The following is a 19994-nucleotide window of genomic DNA, read 5'->3' as shown; positions in this document are numbered from 1 at the left end:
TGGTCATTCTAAAAGGTACATCCAAATGTTGATTGATTAAATAAGTAATGTATTTTTGAAGTGTTATCACCTACCCTCGTGCTCCTGATCCATCAGGAGGAGTAAGTACCTGTGGTAAGTCAGGTATCATGACAGAAGTGTCACAGGAGACACACACACAATACTGATAGTAGCGTGTAAAATCACCCGACTTGTAAATTGGGGTTTTGAAACGCATACATGGGCCCAAGTGCGTGATAATCTGGCGGTTTGTAAGGCCGGGTGACCTGCGCGCTCTATCAGTGTTGGCGAAGCTCGGTTTTGGCCCGGAATTCGTGGGATGGGTTAAACTTCTATATGCCGAACCGCTGGCTAACGTCGCCGTTAATGGCCGTGTTTCAGCGACCTTTGCTCTTCACAGGGGCACCAGGCAGGGCTGTCCTTTGTCGCCCCTCCTGTTCGCACTCGCGCTTGAACCACTTGCGGCCCTGTTGCGGACTCACCCTGATCTGCATGGTATCAGGTGGGCCCCTGGTTTCGAGGACAGAGTCTCTCTATACGCAGACGATATTCTGCTGTACCTCACCTCCCCCTGCACATCTCTTATTGTAGCCTGTGATGTGCTGCGGCTCTTTGGTCGGTACTCTGGCCTTGTTATCAACTGGACCAAATCGCACCTGTACGTCCTGAAAGGGGGAACACCGCGCCTTCCTAGGGGCTGCGGCATCCAGGTGGCGAGCCAGGGCTTCAAGTACTTGGGGATTTATATCTCCAGTAATGCGAAGGCGCGCTACGAGCACAATCTGCTTCCCCCTCTTCTCCGCCTTCGGCGAGACGTGGAGGGATTGCGCAAACTCCCACTCTCTTTGCTTGGGCGTGCGGCATTGTTTAAAATGATGTCCTTGCCCAGGTTCCTTTATGCCCTGCAAAATACTCAGGATCCGGTCCCAGCCCGATACTTCCGGGAGATCGAGAGCCTGCAACGTGCCCTGCTCTGGGATGGCCGACCCCGCATCGCCATCACGAAGCTCACGCTCCCGTGGTACGATGGGGGGTTAGCGTTACCCGACGTGCGAAGGTATTATTGGGCCTCCCAGCTAGCGGCTATCAACCACGATCTGTACGGTCCGGAGAACAACCCTGGATACGCCATGGATAGATGGCTTCTGGGCGGCGGGAATTACTACAGGGCGCTCTACTCGAGGTCTCTCGACAGGCGGATGTCAGGTCCAACGAAAACCGCGGTCCATATTTGGAGGGCAATTACCAAGGCTCAGGGATGGAAAGATAGACTGACTAAATTTACCCCATTGTACGATTCGGAAATCCTGGGCTCACTGTGGCATACCAAGGGTTTTGACAAGTGGGATCTGATAGGCATTTCCAGGGTGGAAGACATGTTGTCGCGAGGCGAGATTAAGACTTTTGCCCAGCTACAGGAGGAATTCCAATTGGGTGAAACGGAATTTTTCCGGTATGCCCAGTTACGGCATGCATTGCTGTCTGCTAAACCGGAGGAGGGGGCGATCCCTGACAGCTCCCCATTGGAGGATAGGGTGCTGGACGGCCATATGCCGGACAGCGCCATCTCACTGTCCTATAAAAAACTCATAAATGTCCGTACCGACCTCCTCCTGGGTGTGAGGGACCAGTGGACGCGTGATGGGTTGGAAATTGACTATGAGGACTGGCAGAGTGCGGTATCCTCCCCTAAGGAGGTTGCCATCTCTTCCCGCCTCAGACTGGTGCAGCTTAAGATCCTGCACAGGGTTTATGTAACTGGTCCCCGACTCGTGCATATGGGCTACTCCGTGGATGGGCTTTGTCGTCGTGGCTGCGGTGCCCTTACCACTTTCATGCATATCCTTTGGGAATTTCCCGCAATAGCTTCCTACTGGCGACGCGTGCACTCGATCATGAATGAGGTGACTGGGGTAGCAGTGCATGCGGAAGCCAGGAGATGCCTACTTAACATCTGGGATCCGACGGACCACAACGTGGCCCAGACTCAATGGGTAACCCTTGGCAACATGGTGGCTAAACGTGACATCGCGCAGAAATGGGAAGCTACGGCAGCTCCTAAGGTTGTACAATGGAAAGCCAATATGGGTTGGTGTATGTTTAGGAAGAAGACCGTGTATGTTGCCAGGGGTAAACCTAAAAAGTGGCAGAAATTGTGGGGGGCTTGGAATGCATACAGGGGGGACATCTGCATACCCCCAGAATCCGCTCCGCTGGAGGAACACCTGTCGCCGTAGCCTGTGACACCAACTGCAATACTGTATATATGCTATCCTGTGTTTTCCTCCCTCCCCGCTCATAGCTCCTTTTCCGTTGGTCATACTTGTGCTCAATATACCCTCCCGACCCCCCCACAACGCCTCACTGTTTTTCATACTCCATTGCCTATGTCTTTGCGCCTGGTCTGGCGCTTCTCTTCGTTTCTTACTTTCTCTGTGTTTTTCTTATAAAAAGTAAAATCAACCTTCATCGTTCTGCTGTACTAATTCTTGCACTATTGTTTTCCTGATTCAAAATGCTGCCTTGCCTCCGGGATGTCAGGCTGAATAGCTGTGTGCACTGTTTTTGAATAAAGTTTACAAAAAAAAAAAAAAGAACATACTTGCACAGAGCTTTGTTGAGACGTATTTAAAAATAAGTGGTATGGTTTAATTAGTTTGTAACTGTGGAAGATGTACTGTGCTTAATCAAGAAATTGCGAATTAGAGAAAAACATTTAAGACATGTTTTTTTCAGGTATTTATATTATGTATAGAGATCTTGTACGGGTTTTTTAAACACAATCATTTTGATTGTGTTTTTTTTTCCCCGCTGTTACATGATGATTACTATTGAAATCACTGTTTATAGTGAAAATCAATATATTCTGAGGACAGCAAAAATAAACCATGTAATATGTTGTTTAAGTTATTTTCTTACATTGGATTTAGAAATATGTATTATAACACATTTTTATATTGTATTCCACAGATATTACATTTATAAGGTAAGTACAACTAATAACATCCGAGAGTTTCCTCTGCCTCTCTCTTATCCTTATTCTTTTCATCCCCTTCCTTTGTCAGTACTGTTCAGTCACGCTTATTCCGTTTAACTCATCCACATTTTGCGTTGTTTAATTTTCTCTACTGTTTCTCTAACATCTTTTCAGTCACTATTTTATTCAGTCTATCTAACTCTTCAGTTTGTTTCTTCCGTTGTCTCATGGTGACTCACCTTTATTGACCTTGTATCACCTTTGTTTCTAGAATCTTAATTTGTTTGTCTTACCGTACCTTAATATTTGTTCCCTTACTCTGCTTTCATTAATTATGCTCAATTCTTAAACTTAAATCTAAAGGGCCTCATTTATGAAAGCCTTGCGCCACCAATGCGCCACTTTTTCCCATGTTAAAAGTGACGCATGGGTGGCGCAAGGCCTTCATAAATAAGGGCCATACTTTACTTCTCTTACCCTAATTCATTTCTATTTATCTGTGTCTTACAGTCCTTGTCTATTTCTACTCCGTTCATCTTCTGTTACTCACCCTTTTTCACTCTGTTTCTCTTACTGTTTTTCCTTTATTTTATCTATCTCCTTAAGATATTCCTGTACTCTTACTGTGTTTCTTTAAGAGACTGTTTATTTCGTGTACTATCACTGATCATACTCTTATTTTCTCTCTCACTTTACTTTCGTTTAGACACTCATTCCTTCAGTGCTATTATCTCTTTCAATTAATTATCTTACTCATTGATTTATATAGTACACATTCTGTCTCTGTCTCTTACTCTCCCTCAGTCTTTTTTTCTTTCACTTTGTTTCATTCACTCCTACTTTTTTTTGTTTTATGAAATGCACATTATAACCTTATTTTTACTTTTCTTCCACAGATACTATGTTTTTTAAAGAAATTTACTTTTACTTTGTTACTATTTCTTAGGTAAGTATAAAAAATAAAGAAACTTTTCCATCACTGTGTTATTTCTTTGTCTATCCTGGTTAAACCAGTGTCATGTTTTATGTGAGCACTTCCACACAGGATTGGGTGCACTGTCATAAGGAGCGCCTTAAAAGTGATTTTATGAAATCAGCGACATTTCACTGAGTCAGTTCAGCAACGCTGATATATGAAAACATTGGAGGTAAATGATGTTAAATGTTAAAATGGTGTTGTTTCCAGGGCTTTAAGAGGTGTTAAAAAAATTGGGGGGTCTCTTCAAAGAGAGTGTTGGTTGTAATTCAGAGGGCAGTTTAAAACACATAGGCTAAAAATCTCCACTTAGCATAGTGTTGCGCCCGACTGGTGTTATGTTGTTTCTGTCATTCTATGCAGATATATAATATAGCAAATATTTTCTCACGAAAAAGAAGCCATGACTATAGGCTTTGTGAATGATTGCTAATTTCTTAAAATAAAAAAGCAGCAACCATGGCATTGTTGAATATAGTATTGTAAATACTTATGTTCAAGAATGATGAGAGAGTAAAAGAAGGTTAACCTGATCTTTTAAACTTATTTCACAGGCTTCTTTAAAGGAAGTGTTCTATATCATTGTAGCGTGGGTGTTTCACTTTTTTATACCTAACACAATCCCTTCTGTACGCTGTAGCAGGAGGAGCGCTACATACTTGAACATCCTTCAGTGCCCCATTTTCATTCAGTAAGTGTCAATGAGACCGATACAGAACTTCAATGGGCGGGAGGGGCTGCTCCTGTGCTCCTGGAGGAGTGTGAGGCCGCTCCAGCAGTGGGAGTGAGGCCTCTCAGAGGGGAGCAGCGCAGCTCCTTGTGATGGCCACAATTGCAGATAACAGGGTATGGATGTCATTGGAATTTATGGACGGTTAGTCACTCTAGAGTGTGCGCGGCGCCCCTGGCACCTCATTACGGCGCACAGAGGAGCTGCGGTGCATAGTTTGAGAATTAGAGACTTAGGAGATAAACCTTCATAATAGCAAGGCTTGCAAGTGATAAAAATCGCCGCTGCTCGGCGTTCTAAATATCGACGCTATCGGCGGAATTTTCCGCGGTGTTAGTGCTTTACTATCAATGGGAACACATATGTGATAGTAAATCCTGTAACAGCCGGCGGTACTTAACATTACCGCGTGAAAACAAACGTGTTTTCACGCAGTAATGTGTGCCTTGCAATTAGGGGACGGGGTGGATTTAGTTTTTTTTTCCACACCCTCATGTTAACGCTGCCGAATGCTTGATTAGAGCAGGCTTTAACAGTCCTGCGATATACAAGTTTATTCCACCTCTTTTTCTCGCAACGCCTCTTTTCGTGATAGGGTGTTTTCTCCTCCAACCACATTTTGCATGTGCTTTGACCTACGCCCACTTTGCATGTCATTAACTTACTGTGCGCAACATATGCAAAGTGGTCTTACGGCAGGCGACGTAATGCCGTTTTCAAGAAGGTGCTGGAGAATATTTTCAAGGATAGGTAAAACATTAACGCCGCTTTTATCGGCAGAAAAGTGCAGATATAGCGGCGATAACGGCCTTGATAATATGCTCTATGAATTGCAATCAAACCTAATGTTAGATGTAAAGACAACTAACGTAGGTTTCGGTTGCAATTCATAAAACATACTATGAAGGCTATTATCGTCGTTTTATCGGCAGTGTCCTGTCGATGAAACCGATGATAATGTATTACGTCTCCTTCATAATATGCCCCAAGTATCGTCGCTTTTTTGCATAATTGTCCCGAAAAAAAGCGTCGATACTTCAGCTTGTGAATAGAGCTGTTTTTGGTACAATGAGTTAGTTCTGAAAATAACTTTTTTTTAATTATTTATTTTACAAGTGTTATATTGTTTTTATTTATTTCTTTATTTCGGCCAGTTGGCCTTAAAAGACACACATATATACATACATAAAACAGAGGGTCATAGCAATATACATACACCAAATGCTTTTAAAAACAGTTGACTTTTAAAATACAGTACAAAATTAATCCTCTTTTAAACATATTTCATTTGACATCAGGAGTGTAAGCTTATACAAGAGCCCTACTCAAAGCATCTGACCAAATTTCCTGCGAACAATATACACAGAATAGAGGAACCTACTGATACTGAATACAATAAACTGGGCAGTATTAGTTTTAATAATCCTATATGCTGTGAGACAGGATCTGGTTCCTAGGAGAGCACACATGGGTTTTAGCCATCTCTTTCGAGCTTTCGAATACGATCTGCATATAAACAACATGTGAACCTCGTTCTCCTTACAAGAATCTGAGCACATAGAACATTTCCCACTTTTACCATTCAGACATTCCAATTTTTTCTTTGACCAGCGTTCTATATTGGAATTCAACATGAGGTTCCCATACCTGAATTTCAAAAAAAGAGACTTCGCAACAGGAGGCTCTATTTCGTCCAAAAAGGATTCAAAACAGGGTTCATCTTTAAAAGATAAGAAGTCTTGGATTAAGGTCCCAATTCTACTTTCATGTACAAGCCTATTAGTCATGTAGGACCAAAAGGCTCTTTTTACTATGGTCTTGGCAAAGGGTGGTAAATTATCTGGATTTTCCCACAACGGGTTCAAGCCCAGTATTAAGAACCATTTTTTAATATGCCCAAACCATAGGATGGAGTGAAAAGAATCTAAATTCAATAGCTCTCTGAGACCATTCCTATATTCAAGTAATTCTGGGGTAGACCATATCCTTATCCAAAACATTAATGGTCTTATGATGATCAAATAATCGGTTCGTTTAAAATTCAAATCAAATTGGAGGGGAATTAATGGTGTGCTGGTGGGAACCCTTACAATTGATCTCATAAATTTATTATCCAGGCCTTGGAAGCTATCCCTGGCCCAAGGTCCCCATATCTCAGCCCCATACAGGGCGGCAGATTGGATTTTAAATTTAAAGAGTTCAAGGACAGGGGTTACGCTCTTACTTGTACTTGCATTCAGTTTGCTAATGATTGGTTTAACATTATGGGCATATGACACCTTGCTTTTCTCGATTTGGGCCTTTCATGTTAATTTTGAATCGAGTACTACCCCCAGATAGGAAAAATTGTCCACAGTTCCTAAAGTTTGACCATTCAAAGTCAAGTATTGTTTTTGATTTTTAAAACTGGAACCGAAATTTTGAACTTTAAAACTGTAAAACTGGATCAAAATGAAATGAGAAAAATCATCTTCTGTCGAAGCATTGATGATTATTAATTCTAATTTCAATAAGAGTGAGGCTCTGCTCTCCATACACAATAATTTCTCCACACAAGTTGCATTTCATATGCACCTTTGACAAATATGGTCTCAAGTCCATCTCTGCACTGGATGGAGATGCAGGTCGTCCACCAGAAGATGTGCCGGCCACAGCTGATGGTAGTTGTGTTGCCAGAGCTCTTGTCGATGCCTGTGCAAATTTCTCAGGATGCACTTGTCTCACATGCCTCATCATCATATGTATTGAAAACAAATACTTTTTCGAAGGATTTCCTCTTGAAAGAACTGCGTCACAAATTGTGCAAGTGACTTTGGGCGGATTCACTTTTTTTTGTTCCTTAGGAAAAGTAAAAAATTGCCAGATGAAAGATTCCTTCCTTTTTGTTAAAGGTAGCCGATAATTTTCTTCAGATTCTGACGATGAATTCTGTGCGGCAGCCATTTCACCAAAGTCTTCGGAAAGATGTAAAACGTTCTTCTCACTTGAGAGTAAAGAAGATAGTGAGGGAAGTGGGTGGGGTCCGAGAAAATTCCAGAACAGAAACTACTAAGAACCAATTGGAAGTGTTGTTTTCGAGTCACATGACTTGACATGCACGCATTAGGACGTATACGCGATGACATTTCCCTGGTTACGTACGTCATTTGGAAGTATCGGTCTAATTCACTTAAGTTTCAAAACGTAAAAAGTAGGAAAGCTAAACACAGCTTGATCTTGTACATCTTCTAAGAGGATCCAAGTTCAAAATTGTGAAAGTATAAAACTTTTTATGTTTCTGCCCTGGGGTGCGCGCACCCGGTCGCGCACGAAAGTTGAAAAAGGCGTCATGTTCGATTTAGTCAAAAGTTTCAAAACGTTAAAAAGAAGGCAAGGTACAGTCTCCTTGACCAATTATAACTTCTCTGGGGGGTCTATGAAGAAATTCGATGGGTCGAAACTGCAATGTTTTCCGGAAATATATAGCGCGGTGCGCGCACCCGGTCACGCACGAAAGTTTACAAAGGCGATCTTCTTCAAATACTGACAAATTTCAAAACGTTCAAAAAAAGGCAAGGTACACACTCCCTATTCCACTAGAGCTTTAAAAGGAGTCCCTAAACAACTCTGCAAATCAACAAAACTGTTTTTTTCAGATAAAAACATTTACTGAAATTCATTGATAAAAGTATAAGTTGTAATCACGATATAATTAATAATTAGCATTTTAAAAACCTATTAAAATCACTGAAAAAACCATTGGTTTTAAACCCGTTATAGTTAGGTTAGTAGCATTCAAAAAACCTATGAAATTCACTGAAAAAACCATAGGTTTTAAACACGTTATAGTTAGGAAGTTGCATTTAAAAAACCTATGAAATTCACTGAAAAACCATAGGTTTGACACATGTTATAGTTAGCTGCACATTTCACTCATATAAAACCAATGAAATTCCCCCGTTATAGTTACTTCAGCTAACTATAACTCGCGCGCCCGCAATGCACTGCTGATGACTTCACATATTACATCACTCATCACATGGTCAGTGACATCACTCATGACATCAATGATAACATCTAACATCTGACATATGCTGCCTACAACATATAGGAATAGTATGTCACTGATTCTTGCATGTATGCAATATGTAAAATCTCCTAATGTTGCATATTAACACTTAGACACTGAGACACTCTTACTAATAATGAAGAAACAATAACCTACATAGACATAATGTATCAGTCATATAGCTACTCATCAACACATTCAGCCACTAAAACAGAAACTGATAGACTGACACAGATATGTATATATTTAAACATTACTCAGTAACCCATGTACTCATTAAGATATACTTAATCAGTCAGTTATACAATCTATTTTTCACCAAAAAAGCAACCATTTATACACTTATATACTAAATTCTTGTTCAACCAACCTTCAGATCTACATATATAAAATATATGTAATTTTCAGAACTAACCCATTTAATAGATGATGTCATGAGTGATGTGATATGTGAAGGCATCAGCAGTGCATTGCGGGCGCGCGAGTTATAGTTAGCTGAAGTAACTATAATGGGGAAATTTCATTGGTTTTATATGAGTGAAATGTCCAGCTAACTATAACATGTGTCAAACCTATGGTTTTTTCAGTGAATTTCATAGGTTTTGTAAATGCTACTATCTAACTATAACGTGTGTAAAACCTATGGTTTTTTCAGTGAATTTCATAGGTTTTTTTAAATGCAACTTCCTAACTATAACGTGTTTAAAACCTATGGTTTTTTCAGTGAATATATATATATATATATATATATATATATATATATATATATATATATATTTATTCTCCACCACACCCATTCACCTTTGCAAAGAACGATGTCCAGGCCAGCAATTATGTTCAAACTGGATTTTTAATCACAGCCCTACTCGACGCGTTTCGGGAACAACTTCCCTTGCTCACGATATATATATATATATAGAGATAACTCTAACCACTAGTATATGTAGTAGACCCTTGAACTCAATACCATTCCTATGTGATTCTTAGTTTATCCATTTGTATCTCTTCCTTGAGTGACTTTACAACTTGTTCATTTGCAATTTTCTGTTTGCATCTCTTCCTTGTGTGACTTTACAACTTGTACATTTGCAATTTTTTCTGTTTGTATCTTTTATGTAACTCAGGTAATCATAAGTCCTTATGTATCGCAACTGGTTCTTTTGTAAAGCGCACTGACACCTTCAGGTAATGTTCGCGCTATATACAATCGCAATAAATTAAAATATATATATATAAATAAATAAATCCCTTGACTGACTTAAAACTTGTCCTTATTGGCCCCTATATTCATTCCATTAACTTTACAGGCATTGTCACTGATCAATATCTCGACACAAATTATAAAACAAAATTTGAGTAATGTAGGTCCTTTTTACATTTCACATATTTCACTTCATCAAGTTCGAGCATTTATAAAGCGCACTACTCACCCAGAGGGTCTCAAAGCACTTGGGAATGTGAAAATTATTTGTCGAATAGCCAGGTTTTAAGTTCTTTTCTGAAAGAGATGTGGTTTTGAGTAAGGCGGAGGTGAGTGGGGAGTGAGTTCCAGGTCTTGGCTGCCAGGAAGGAGAAGGATCTTCCTCCCATGGTGGATTTCCGGATGCGCGGGACTGCGGCGAGGGCTTGCTTGGACGATCTAAGTTGGCGGGTGGGTTTGTAGAAGGACAGTCGAGTGTTGAGGCATTCGGGTCCTAAATTGTAGAGGGCCTTGTGTGCGTGGGTGAGAAGACGGAATGTAATTCTTTTGTTAACGGGAAGCCAGTGGAGGTCTTTTAGGTGTCCGGTGATGTGAACTTGGCGAGGGATGTCTAATATGAGTCTCGCTGATGCATTTTGGATGCGTTGGAGTTTTTTCTGTAATTTTGCTGTGATTCCGGCGTATAATGTATTACAGTATTAGCGTTTCGCAAATGTGTTTCTGTACTTTTTTCATGCAACTTATCTCTTGAATTGTGCATACTGTGAACAGAATTGCCTCTGGGTGACTGGATGAGTTCAGATTGTGGGCGGATGTTCATAGCGGGACATGATTGATACCTCTGGAGTTGAGACTGAAGTCAATGACAGTTCTTCAGAGTGCCAGTCAATGGGTCATAAAGGTTTTCAGGCTATATGCCCATGCAATCCTTGACCACTATGCAGAGCGCAAAGCGCTGATGGAGCGAGTTATTGAATGAATTTTTGTTCATACTCGCGAAGTTAAACTTCCATAATAAAAATAATCGTACTAAAAAGTGTGCGTTGAATTTATTAATCAACTTAGTTTAAAATTGCAGACATTACATGTGGGACTAATGTGCTTCTATGTTGCATTCGCAAGTGTGTGGTAAAATAATAAACTATCCTTGTCTATTGTCTTTGTCAGAATTAAATGCGGCTGTTTAATTAATGGCATGTGCTGTTCTTTGTGCTTATGTAATTGTTATGTCTTTTCTGTGGCAAAAGTTCGTGGAGTTTCCTTATGGCTCAAACGAAGAAGGTTAATATAAATGCTGCTATATGTGCTTTGGCTAGTTAACATAATTAACCCGGTTAATTAGAAGGGGGGCGGGTAACAGAATGGGTCTCAATTCTTTAATTAATTGATGTCTTGTGTTTGTTTAATATTAGATTCTAAAGTGAGGCCTTAAAAGTGGCTCAAGAAAAGTATGGCTGACAGAGAAGCAGACGTGAAAGAAATCTTGTTCAGGATGGAGCCTTGCATTGTTAAAGCGGAAATATTTGCTGGATAGATAACTTCGCTTGAATAAAATGTGCTCTCGGAGTAAAGGCCCAAGGACAGGATTTGCGTTTGTCTGCCAAGGTGAGGAAGTGAAAAGACAGTACTCAAACGAGAAAGTATAATTTCTGAGGAAGCCAAATGCCATCGAAGAAAGAGACAATAGGGCTAATGTGAAGCCCGGACTTGGACAAGATGTAAGAAATGACCTAATGGACTGACACGGCTCAGCCAATAAGAAGTTGGTTTTTTGGAAAAGTATGAAGAATTTAGCTACTTTAGCTAGTTAGAAAGGTATAAAAATTGGCCCACGAGGAGGAGGGAATCTCTCCTCGCTTTCCGATTCCTGATGACCGTGACGTGCTGTTGGACTCTTTGGCGCACGTAAGGACAGCAGTCTTTAATGAATTTCTTTTGAGAGTTTCAGACAGGGAAATAGAATTTAGGGAATGGGAACTTATATTTTGCTTTAGTTCATGCTAATTCATTTACCTTTGAAATGTGAGTCTAATAAGCTTTCCTTGAATGATGCTTTCAAAATTGCTAATAAAATATTGATTTCTGAATAAAAATGCTCTTTCCTTGAATAAAATAAAGCTAACAAAATTAGATTTTTCAATTGACAAGCTGGTCTTGTTTATTCATGGTCTAGTTATCATTATTAGATCCATTCGCCTTAGTGACTTAATTAAATGTCATATAATCAAAACCATGGTAAGAAATGATAAACTGCAGTTGTATATAATTTTGTAAATAGTTTGTGAATAGATAGGTTTAATTAGGTGACATGATTCAGTCGCTCAAAAATTGTCTCTTTAGTTTATGGGCCTTGGTAGTGAGTAATGATTAATGGTGAGTATTGTGGAGATGAGTAGCGTTTGTGGGACAGTTTTTCATTAGGAGCGCTGGATCAGCGCTATGGTCACATATGTGCCAGTTGTAATTATGGAATAGTTTGTAATGGAAACCCAGAGCTGTCGAAATAGTGGGTGGGTTATGAGTGGGTGGGAGGTAAAGTGGAAGCGATGAAAGAAAGGGCATGCAGAAAGAGGGAGTGGAAACACAGAGCTGAAAGGGAATTAGATAAAAGGTGAGCTATGCAGATTGAGGATTAAAAAAAAAAAAGCTGTGGGGAGAAAAAGAATTTTAAGTGTTTAACAGTGAAAGGCTGCAGAGGAAAGTGGTGCGTAGCGGAGAAAAGTATACATTGAGACATTCCCAATACTACTACCCCTTCCGTTTACCTTAGTAAAGTTTAATTCATATTATCACATTTTTAGAATGTAAACATGGTCAATTACAAGTATCAAAACAAAATCATTGTTACACATGTATTTGATACGGTTTAAAAGCACCGGGGAATCCAATAAGTTTGGCATACTTTGGGCATAGGTCCGTTGTGTGCCTGAATTCAATAACAGTAACCCAACTACTAGTCAAAAGGCACGCTGGGTGAAACAAAGGAGTTTCATTTACATGTTTTAAGACAAGCTTTTTGTAAAGGATTCTTAGTTACACTTCTTTGGCCGCACCCCTTTTAAAGACTGATATGATGTGCTTGTTGGGATTCATCTGAAAGAGTTTTGCTTAACGTTATTTGCACATACTTCATTAATTCAATTTCACATTGGGATGTACTGTATGTGAAAGGGTGGCATGTGCCCTTGCAGCAGATACCACAGGGATATTGTACGTTCCATCGAACAGCTTAGGTTTAGTAGTGGGAAGAAATATCTGTCTGCAAACTGTACCTCGATGAGCCCTTGCTGCAGTAAGGCGCTGTGCACGCACCCAGGCACGTCTCCCTCCAGCACCAATGAGCCATTCGCGTTGCACAGCCCCCACCTGCCCTGCAGGCTGTGCACTTCGGGGGCTGCGTTGTGATACCGGCCATGCAGCAGCTCGCACCACCAGCACAGGGCCAGCAGCACGGGCGAGTACCAGCGCAAACTCCAAGTTACCAAAGCCATTCCTGCTGCTTCCTCGGATGCGGAACATTATTTATCAGCAGCCCAACATAGGGACTGTGGTAGTTCAGCAATACCAAAAGCTCCTAGGAACCTTCAGTTTGTCCCCGCAACAGTTTCATCAGCCCTGAATGTAAGCAAATAGATTCTAATCGCTGTTTACTTCTTCCTTCCGGACAAGACAGTATTTGCACTTTCAGATTGATGACACATGATTCTAACTAGCAAAGTTAATTCAATGACGCGTCTCACACGTGGTTTCAGCTTCCTCCCCACCGAAACCCTCAAAAACACACCCATGAGCAAAAGCGACAAAAGACAACACTTTTATTAACGGGACGGTGAGATTATTACGACAGACGAAAAATGCATTATACACGCACGAAAGTAGAGTACGCAGCAACTTAAAAAAAATCCGTAGTAAATAACTTTAACTACATGAACATAGTCCCTGAAAATAAGGAACACCTTTTACTGAATCGGCCAGTAAATGGCAGCACCATGCAGCGTGCTTTCCCTGAAGACAACTGCAGTACAAAGACGGCAGCAGAGGTACAGTTATGTCACGGAGTTCCATTATTGAACTAGAATGCTAACTTACAAGACAGCAGGCGTCAAAATCCGCCGGTACTAGGCGCCATGTTGGACAAATCAATTTAAGATGCATATCGGTTCCCATGCAGCAGGCATAATTTATAACTGAAAATAGTTTTCAAAAGTTGGAAACGTCCCTAAACGCTCTGAGACCGATTAAAAAGAAATTCGGGATTTTAAATGAGTCAATTTGCATATATATTTGTTTGTAGATTATACACACATTCTAGGAAATCTCAAAGGATGACGGAAGTACTTTTGAAAAGGAACGTGTAATGTTCTGGTTTCCCCCCAAAGATGACGCTGCATCCTTGGTTGTAGTTTAACCGTGCTTTATTAGATACGTCTATCCCTAAAGAGCGCCGAGCCTATACTGCCCGTACCGGCTCTTCGCGCCAATGGTTTACGCAGCACGCGCAGCCTTACGCGGGCGTGGCACGTCACGTGGCTTACGTGACGTGCATACACTAGAGCGCGCTACTACATATCTCCCCTTTTTTCCAACGCACAAACTATAACTCACAGTCCACTGTTCATTTCATAGTCTCTGAATTTGGCTGGTTTGACCACCACCCTACCCCTACGGGTCAGTCTTACCGGGGTGTTGGTGGTCTCACGTTCGTTGCTTTCTTCACTCGCCTGCGCGGCCGCGCCTCCTTCTCTCTCCTTACGACATCCTCCTGCCCTCTGCTCCTGATCACGTACCACTGTCTCTAGTTCTTGTGGGCCTTCTCCACCCTCCCCAACCATGGTCTCTGGGGGCTCCTGCTCGGCAGATTCAGTCTCTTCATCTCCAAAGTCTGTGGCGCTTTGGTCCCAGTTCAAGATTTTGTTACATCTTGCCATGCGGTCCTGCGACCACACGTTACCGTCGTGCAGCAAGGCTACCCTGCCCAGGACTTCTTTCACTTGCATGGAATTGCTATATTTGCTCTCCCCCTTCCTCTGTGTAGTGGCCAACCTTACTCGTACCCATTCTCCTTTCTCTAGGCCAGTTCCCCGTACATTTCTTCTGTTGTCGTAATGCTTGGTGTAAACTGCCTGAGCCTTCTCAAGGTTGGCTCGCACCACGGCGGGGGACCATTCGCTCTTGACTGTTTTTTCTTTCCACACTCTGTTGTCTTGTGTAAATGGTTCACGTCCTCTCAATATCTGAAACGGGCTGTAGCCCGTGCTTGTGGGAGTGATCCTATAGGCCCAGACCATGTGCCAGATTTCCACTTCCCAGTCCTTGTCGTCGGATATGGCAGCTTGGATCGACCCCATCACCACCCTGTTGAACCGCTCCACTAAGCCGTTCCCGGCGGGGTGGTATATAGCTGTGTGTTTGGCTACAATGCTATTCCTGCTCATGAAGTTATTCCACCTCTCTGATTTGAACTGGGGTCCGTTGTCACTAAGCACCGCCTTAGGGATACCTTCCCTCACAAACGTATCTGCCAGGAACTTGATGATGGTTTCCGCGTCCATGGTCTCTCCTATCATTATTTCTGGCCATTTCGAGTACCGGTCCACCATGACGCACACATACTTTTGGATTCCTCGTATGTCCAGGATCGGGCCCAGGATGTCCACACTCAATTCTTCCCAAGGGTTCCTTAGCACTTCAAACTTCCCCAATTCGGGGCGAGTGGCTTAAGGGCTTTATCGGCCCCTTGACTATTGCTGCATTGCTTATTGCGCTAGATCGCCTTAATTGGCAGCTCTACTATTTAGCGCTGTTTTGCCGATTTCACGAGCTCATTTACATAATATCGCGGCGCTAGTGCCAGTCTGTTGCCTGCATTGACTATTACTGCATTGCTTGTTGTGCCAATTTGTTGCCTGCATTGACTATTACTGCATTGCTGGTTGTGCCAGATCGCCTTAATTAACAGCTCCACTGTTTAACGCTGTTCTGCCGTTTTGACGAGCTCATTAGCATATTATCGCGGCGCTAGTCTGCCATAACGCGCTGCTATGCTCTGATTATCTGTGTTGCCTGTGCTTTGTATTTTTGTGCCTGGTTGTGCCTTGTGCCGGTTCCACTGTCTTAGTGATAGCGTTTTTATGCTCATAGTGTGCCCCAACCCGTTTTTCGATTTTGGGCTGACTGCCATTTTGTGTCTTCCTGTTGTTGTTGTTTTTGCCTCCCTGCCCTGATCTCCGCCCCGCTCCCGCCTCCCAGCTGCTCCTCCCTCCCACTGTTGGTCTGGCTGCACCCTACCAATCGACCTCCGTGACCGTCCTGATTCCATCGGATACGGTCGCTCCCCCACGCTACTCCCTGCCCTGCGAGATTGCATTTGGTATCGTAGCGCCCACAAGCCTGCCAGTTTGTTGCCTGCATTGACTATTGCTGCATTGCTTATTGCGCTAGATCGCCTTAATTGGCAGCTCTACTATTTAGCGCTGTTTTGCCAATTTCACGAGCTCATTTACATAATATCGCGGCGCTAGTGCCAGTCTGTTGCCTGCATTGACTATTACTGCATTGCTTGTTGTGCCAATGTGTTGCCTGCATTGACTATTACTGCATTGCTGGTTGTGCCAGATCGCCTTAATTAACAGCTCCACTGTTTAACGCTGTTCTGCCGTTTTGACGAGCTCATTAGCATATTATCGCGGCGCTAGTCTGCCATAACGCGCTGCTACGCTCTGATTATCTGTGTTGCCTGTGCTTTGTATTTTTGTGCCTGGTTGTGCCTTGTGCCGGTTCCACTGTCTTAGTGATAGCGTTTTTATGCTCATAGTGTGCCCCAACCCGTTTTTCGATTTTGGGCTGACTGCCATTTTGTGTCTTCCTGTTGTTGTTGTTTTTGCCTCCCTGCCCTGATCTCCGCCCCGCTCCCGCCTCCCAGCTGCTCCTCCCTCGCCCCTCCCCCTATACGTTCCGCTTATGTCAGATGCATTCTCGCGCAGCGATAACGCGCAGCGATCGCGCCCCATTCGCGCCAAAGGTAAGCCCGTCTACGCCCGTCCGCGCCTGGACCGCGCCCAGCGCCAGACCCCCTGGCCCCTGTACCCCCCACCCTACCCGCATCTCATACGACGCCTCTACCCTCTTAGCCCTAAACCCCGGCCGACTCCCCAACTGCGTCCAAGCCGCTCCCAGACACATCCATGGACCCTTCTCTTGCTACTCCTGCAAGTTCGACAGCACCAAGAACGACTTCTCATCCACGAACACAAAACAAATATCTGACACCAACCACCTACAATGCATCCTACTCAACACCCGCTCAGTCCACAGGCACGCCATCGACCTCTGGAATCTACTAGACACCATCTCTCCAGACGTCGCCTTCCTAACAGAAACATGGATGAACGCCACATCAGCCGCAGACATCACCATTGCCATCCCGGAAGGCTATAAGATCATCCGTAAGGACCGTACCGACCAAACAGGAGGAGGCATCGCTATCGTCCATAAGAAATCCATCCGCATCTCAACCAGCTCAGACGTCAATCTCGCCAACACTGAACACCTTCACTTCCAGATCCACATCGACCCCAAGACCACACTCAGAGGCACCCTCCTCTACAGGCCACCAGGACCCCGTGCACAATTCAGTGAGGACATCACGGACTTCATCACCCCACACGCCCTCCCCTCCGAGGATTACATTCTTTTGGGAGACCTCAACTTTCACCTTGAAAAGAACAACGACCGCAACACCACCACCCTTCTGGACAACCTCGGACTTAAACAACTTGTCACTACCCCCACCCACATCGCAGGTCACACACTCGACCCTATCTTCACCTCCAGCAAACATGTCTCCTTCAGCCACACCACAGCTCTCCTTTGGACGGACCACAGCTGCGTTCACTTTACCTACAACAAGACCACATCCAACAACCATCCTCAACCCACTCTGCGAAGAAACTGGAACAAAATCACCATCGACCAGATCTCCTCATCGCTTCTTCAAAACCCCCCCGCCCACTCCTCGAACCCCGACCAAGCAGCCATTAACCTCACCCAATGGCTATCCAACAGCGCCGACATCCTAGCACCATTGAAAAAACGTCAAATCAAACTAGGCAGCAAGAAGGCCTCCTGGTTCAACGATGATCTTAAGAAATCCAAGAAACTCTGTCGCTCCCTTGAGAAGGCCTGGAAAAAAGACCCAAACACCAGCACCAAGGACGCCTTCAAAAACGCCACCCGTATACACCACCAACTGATCCGGAATGCCAAGAAAGCCGCTTTCAAGGACCGACTAGATAGCAACGCCCACAACAGCAAGGAATTATTCAACATCGTCAAGGAATTTACCAACCCCTCAGCCAACTCCAACAACATCACCCCCTCTCAAGCCCTCTGCGACTCCCTAGCCTCATTCTTCCACAACAAGATTGCAGACATCCACAACAGCTTCGACAACCGACCCGAAGACCAACCCACCCAAACCTCTGCAGGACCCCCACCCCCCTTGAACATCCTCAATGACTGGAACCCAATCTCCACTGAGGACACCATCCGCCTGATGAACTCTATCCACTCAGGATCCCCCACAGACCCATGCCCTCACCACATCTTTAACAAAGCAGACTCCATTATAGCACCGCACCTCATCAACTGCTCCCTCAACTCCGCCACCTTCCCGGAAAGTTGGAAACATGCTGAACTCAGCGCCCTTCTGAAGAAACCCACAGCTGACCCCACCGAACTCAAAAACTACCGCCCCATCTCGCTCCTTCCATTCCCGGCCAAAGTCATCGAGAAAGCTGTCAACAACCAGCTTGCCGCCTTCCTCGAAACCAACAAATCCCTCGACTCCTCTCAGTCCGGCTTCCGAGCCAAACACAGCACTGAGACCGCACTCATCGCAGCAACAGACGACATTCGAACTCTGCTAGACAACGGAGACACAGTCGCCCTCATCCTCCTCGACCTTTCCGCAGCCTTTGACACAGTTTGTCATAGCACCTTAATACAACGCCTCAGTAACATCGGAATCCAAGGAAAAGCACTGGAATGGATCACCTCGTTCCTTGCCGGAAGAACTCAGAGAGTCCGCCTTCCTCCATTCAAATCAGAAGCTACCGAAGTCATCTGCGGCGTGCCACAAGGATCTTCACTCAGCCCCACCCTCTTCCACGTATACATGAGCCCCCTCGCGGCTATCGCACGCCAACACAACCTCAACATCATCTCCTACGCTGATGACACTCAACTGATACTATCACTCACCAAAGACCCTAACACCGCCAAAACCAACCTACATGAAGGAATGAAAGAAGTAGCCGATTGGATGAAGTACAGCCGTCTAAAACTGAACTCTGACAAAACTGAAGTCCTTATCCTAGGTACCTCCCCCTCAACCTGGGATGACTCTTGGTGGCCAGAGGCCCTTGGAAAAGCACCCATCCCGACGGACCGCGCACGGAACTTAGGTGTCATCCTGGACTCCTCACTCTCTATTAACAAACAAGTCAACGCCGTCTCATCTTCTTGCTCCAATATTCTTCGCATGCTCAAAAAAACATTTCGCTGGATCCCCACCGAAACTAGAAAAACGGTCACCCACGCACTGGTCACGAGCCGCCTGGACTACGGTAACACCCTATACGCCGGTACCACCGCAAAACTCCAGAAAAACTCCAACGCATCCAGAACGCCTCAGCCAGACTCATACTAGACATCCCGCGTAAAGACCACATCTCTGGACACCTGAAAAACCTCCACTGGCTCCCCGTTAACAAGAGGATTACTTTCCGCCTCCTAACCCACGCACACAAAGCACTCTACGAACTTGGACCCGAATGCCTCAACTCACGACTTTCCTTCTACACCCCCTCCCGCTACCTACGATCCTCCAACCAAGCCCTTGCAACTGTACCTCGCATCAACAAAACCACCATGGGAGGCAGATCCTTTTCCTACCTGGCAGCTAAAACCTGGAACTCACTTCCCACTCACCTTCGCCTCACTCAGAACCACCTTACATTCAGAAAGCAACTTAAAACCTGGATATTCGACAAGTAATTCCCC

General features: G+C 43.9%; 1 protein-coding gene across 1 annotated transcript in view; it reads right to left on the bottom strand.

Moving 5' to 3' along the window:
- MANBA (mannosidase beta) overlaps nt 1–13670 on the bottom strand; it is a 399570-nt gene extending 385900 nt beyond the window's left edge. The window contains exon 1 of the mRNA XM_086961579.1: nt 13205–13670. Coding sequence (XP_086817705.1) covers nt 13205–13423 — 219 coding nt within the window. The 5' untranslated portion in view covers nt 13424–13670. The remainder of the gene's footprint in view (nt 1–13204) is intronic.
- Nucleotides 13671–19994: the final 6324 nt, after the last annotated feature.

The sequence above is a fragment of the Lissotriton vulgaris genome, chromosome 3_1 (assembly GCF_964263255.1).
Source record: "Lissotriton vulgaris chromosome 3_1, aLisVul1.2, whole genome shotgun sequence".
NCBI classification, from domain to species: domain Eukaryota; kingdom Metazoa; phylum Chordata; class Amphibia; order Caudata; family Salamandridae; genus Lissotriton; species Lissotriton vulgaris.
This window is presented reverse-complemented; position numbering and strand designations above follow the sequence as displayed.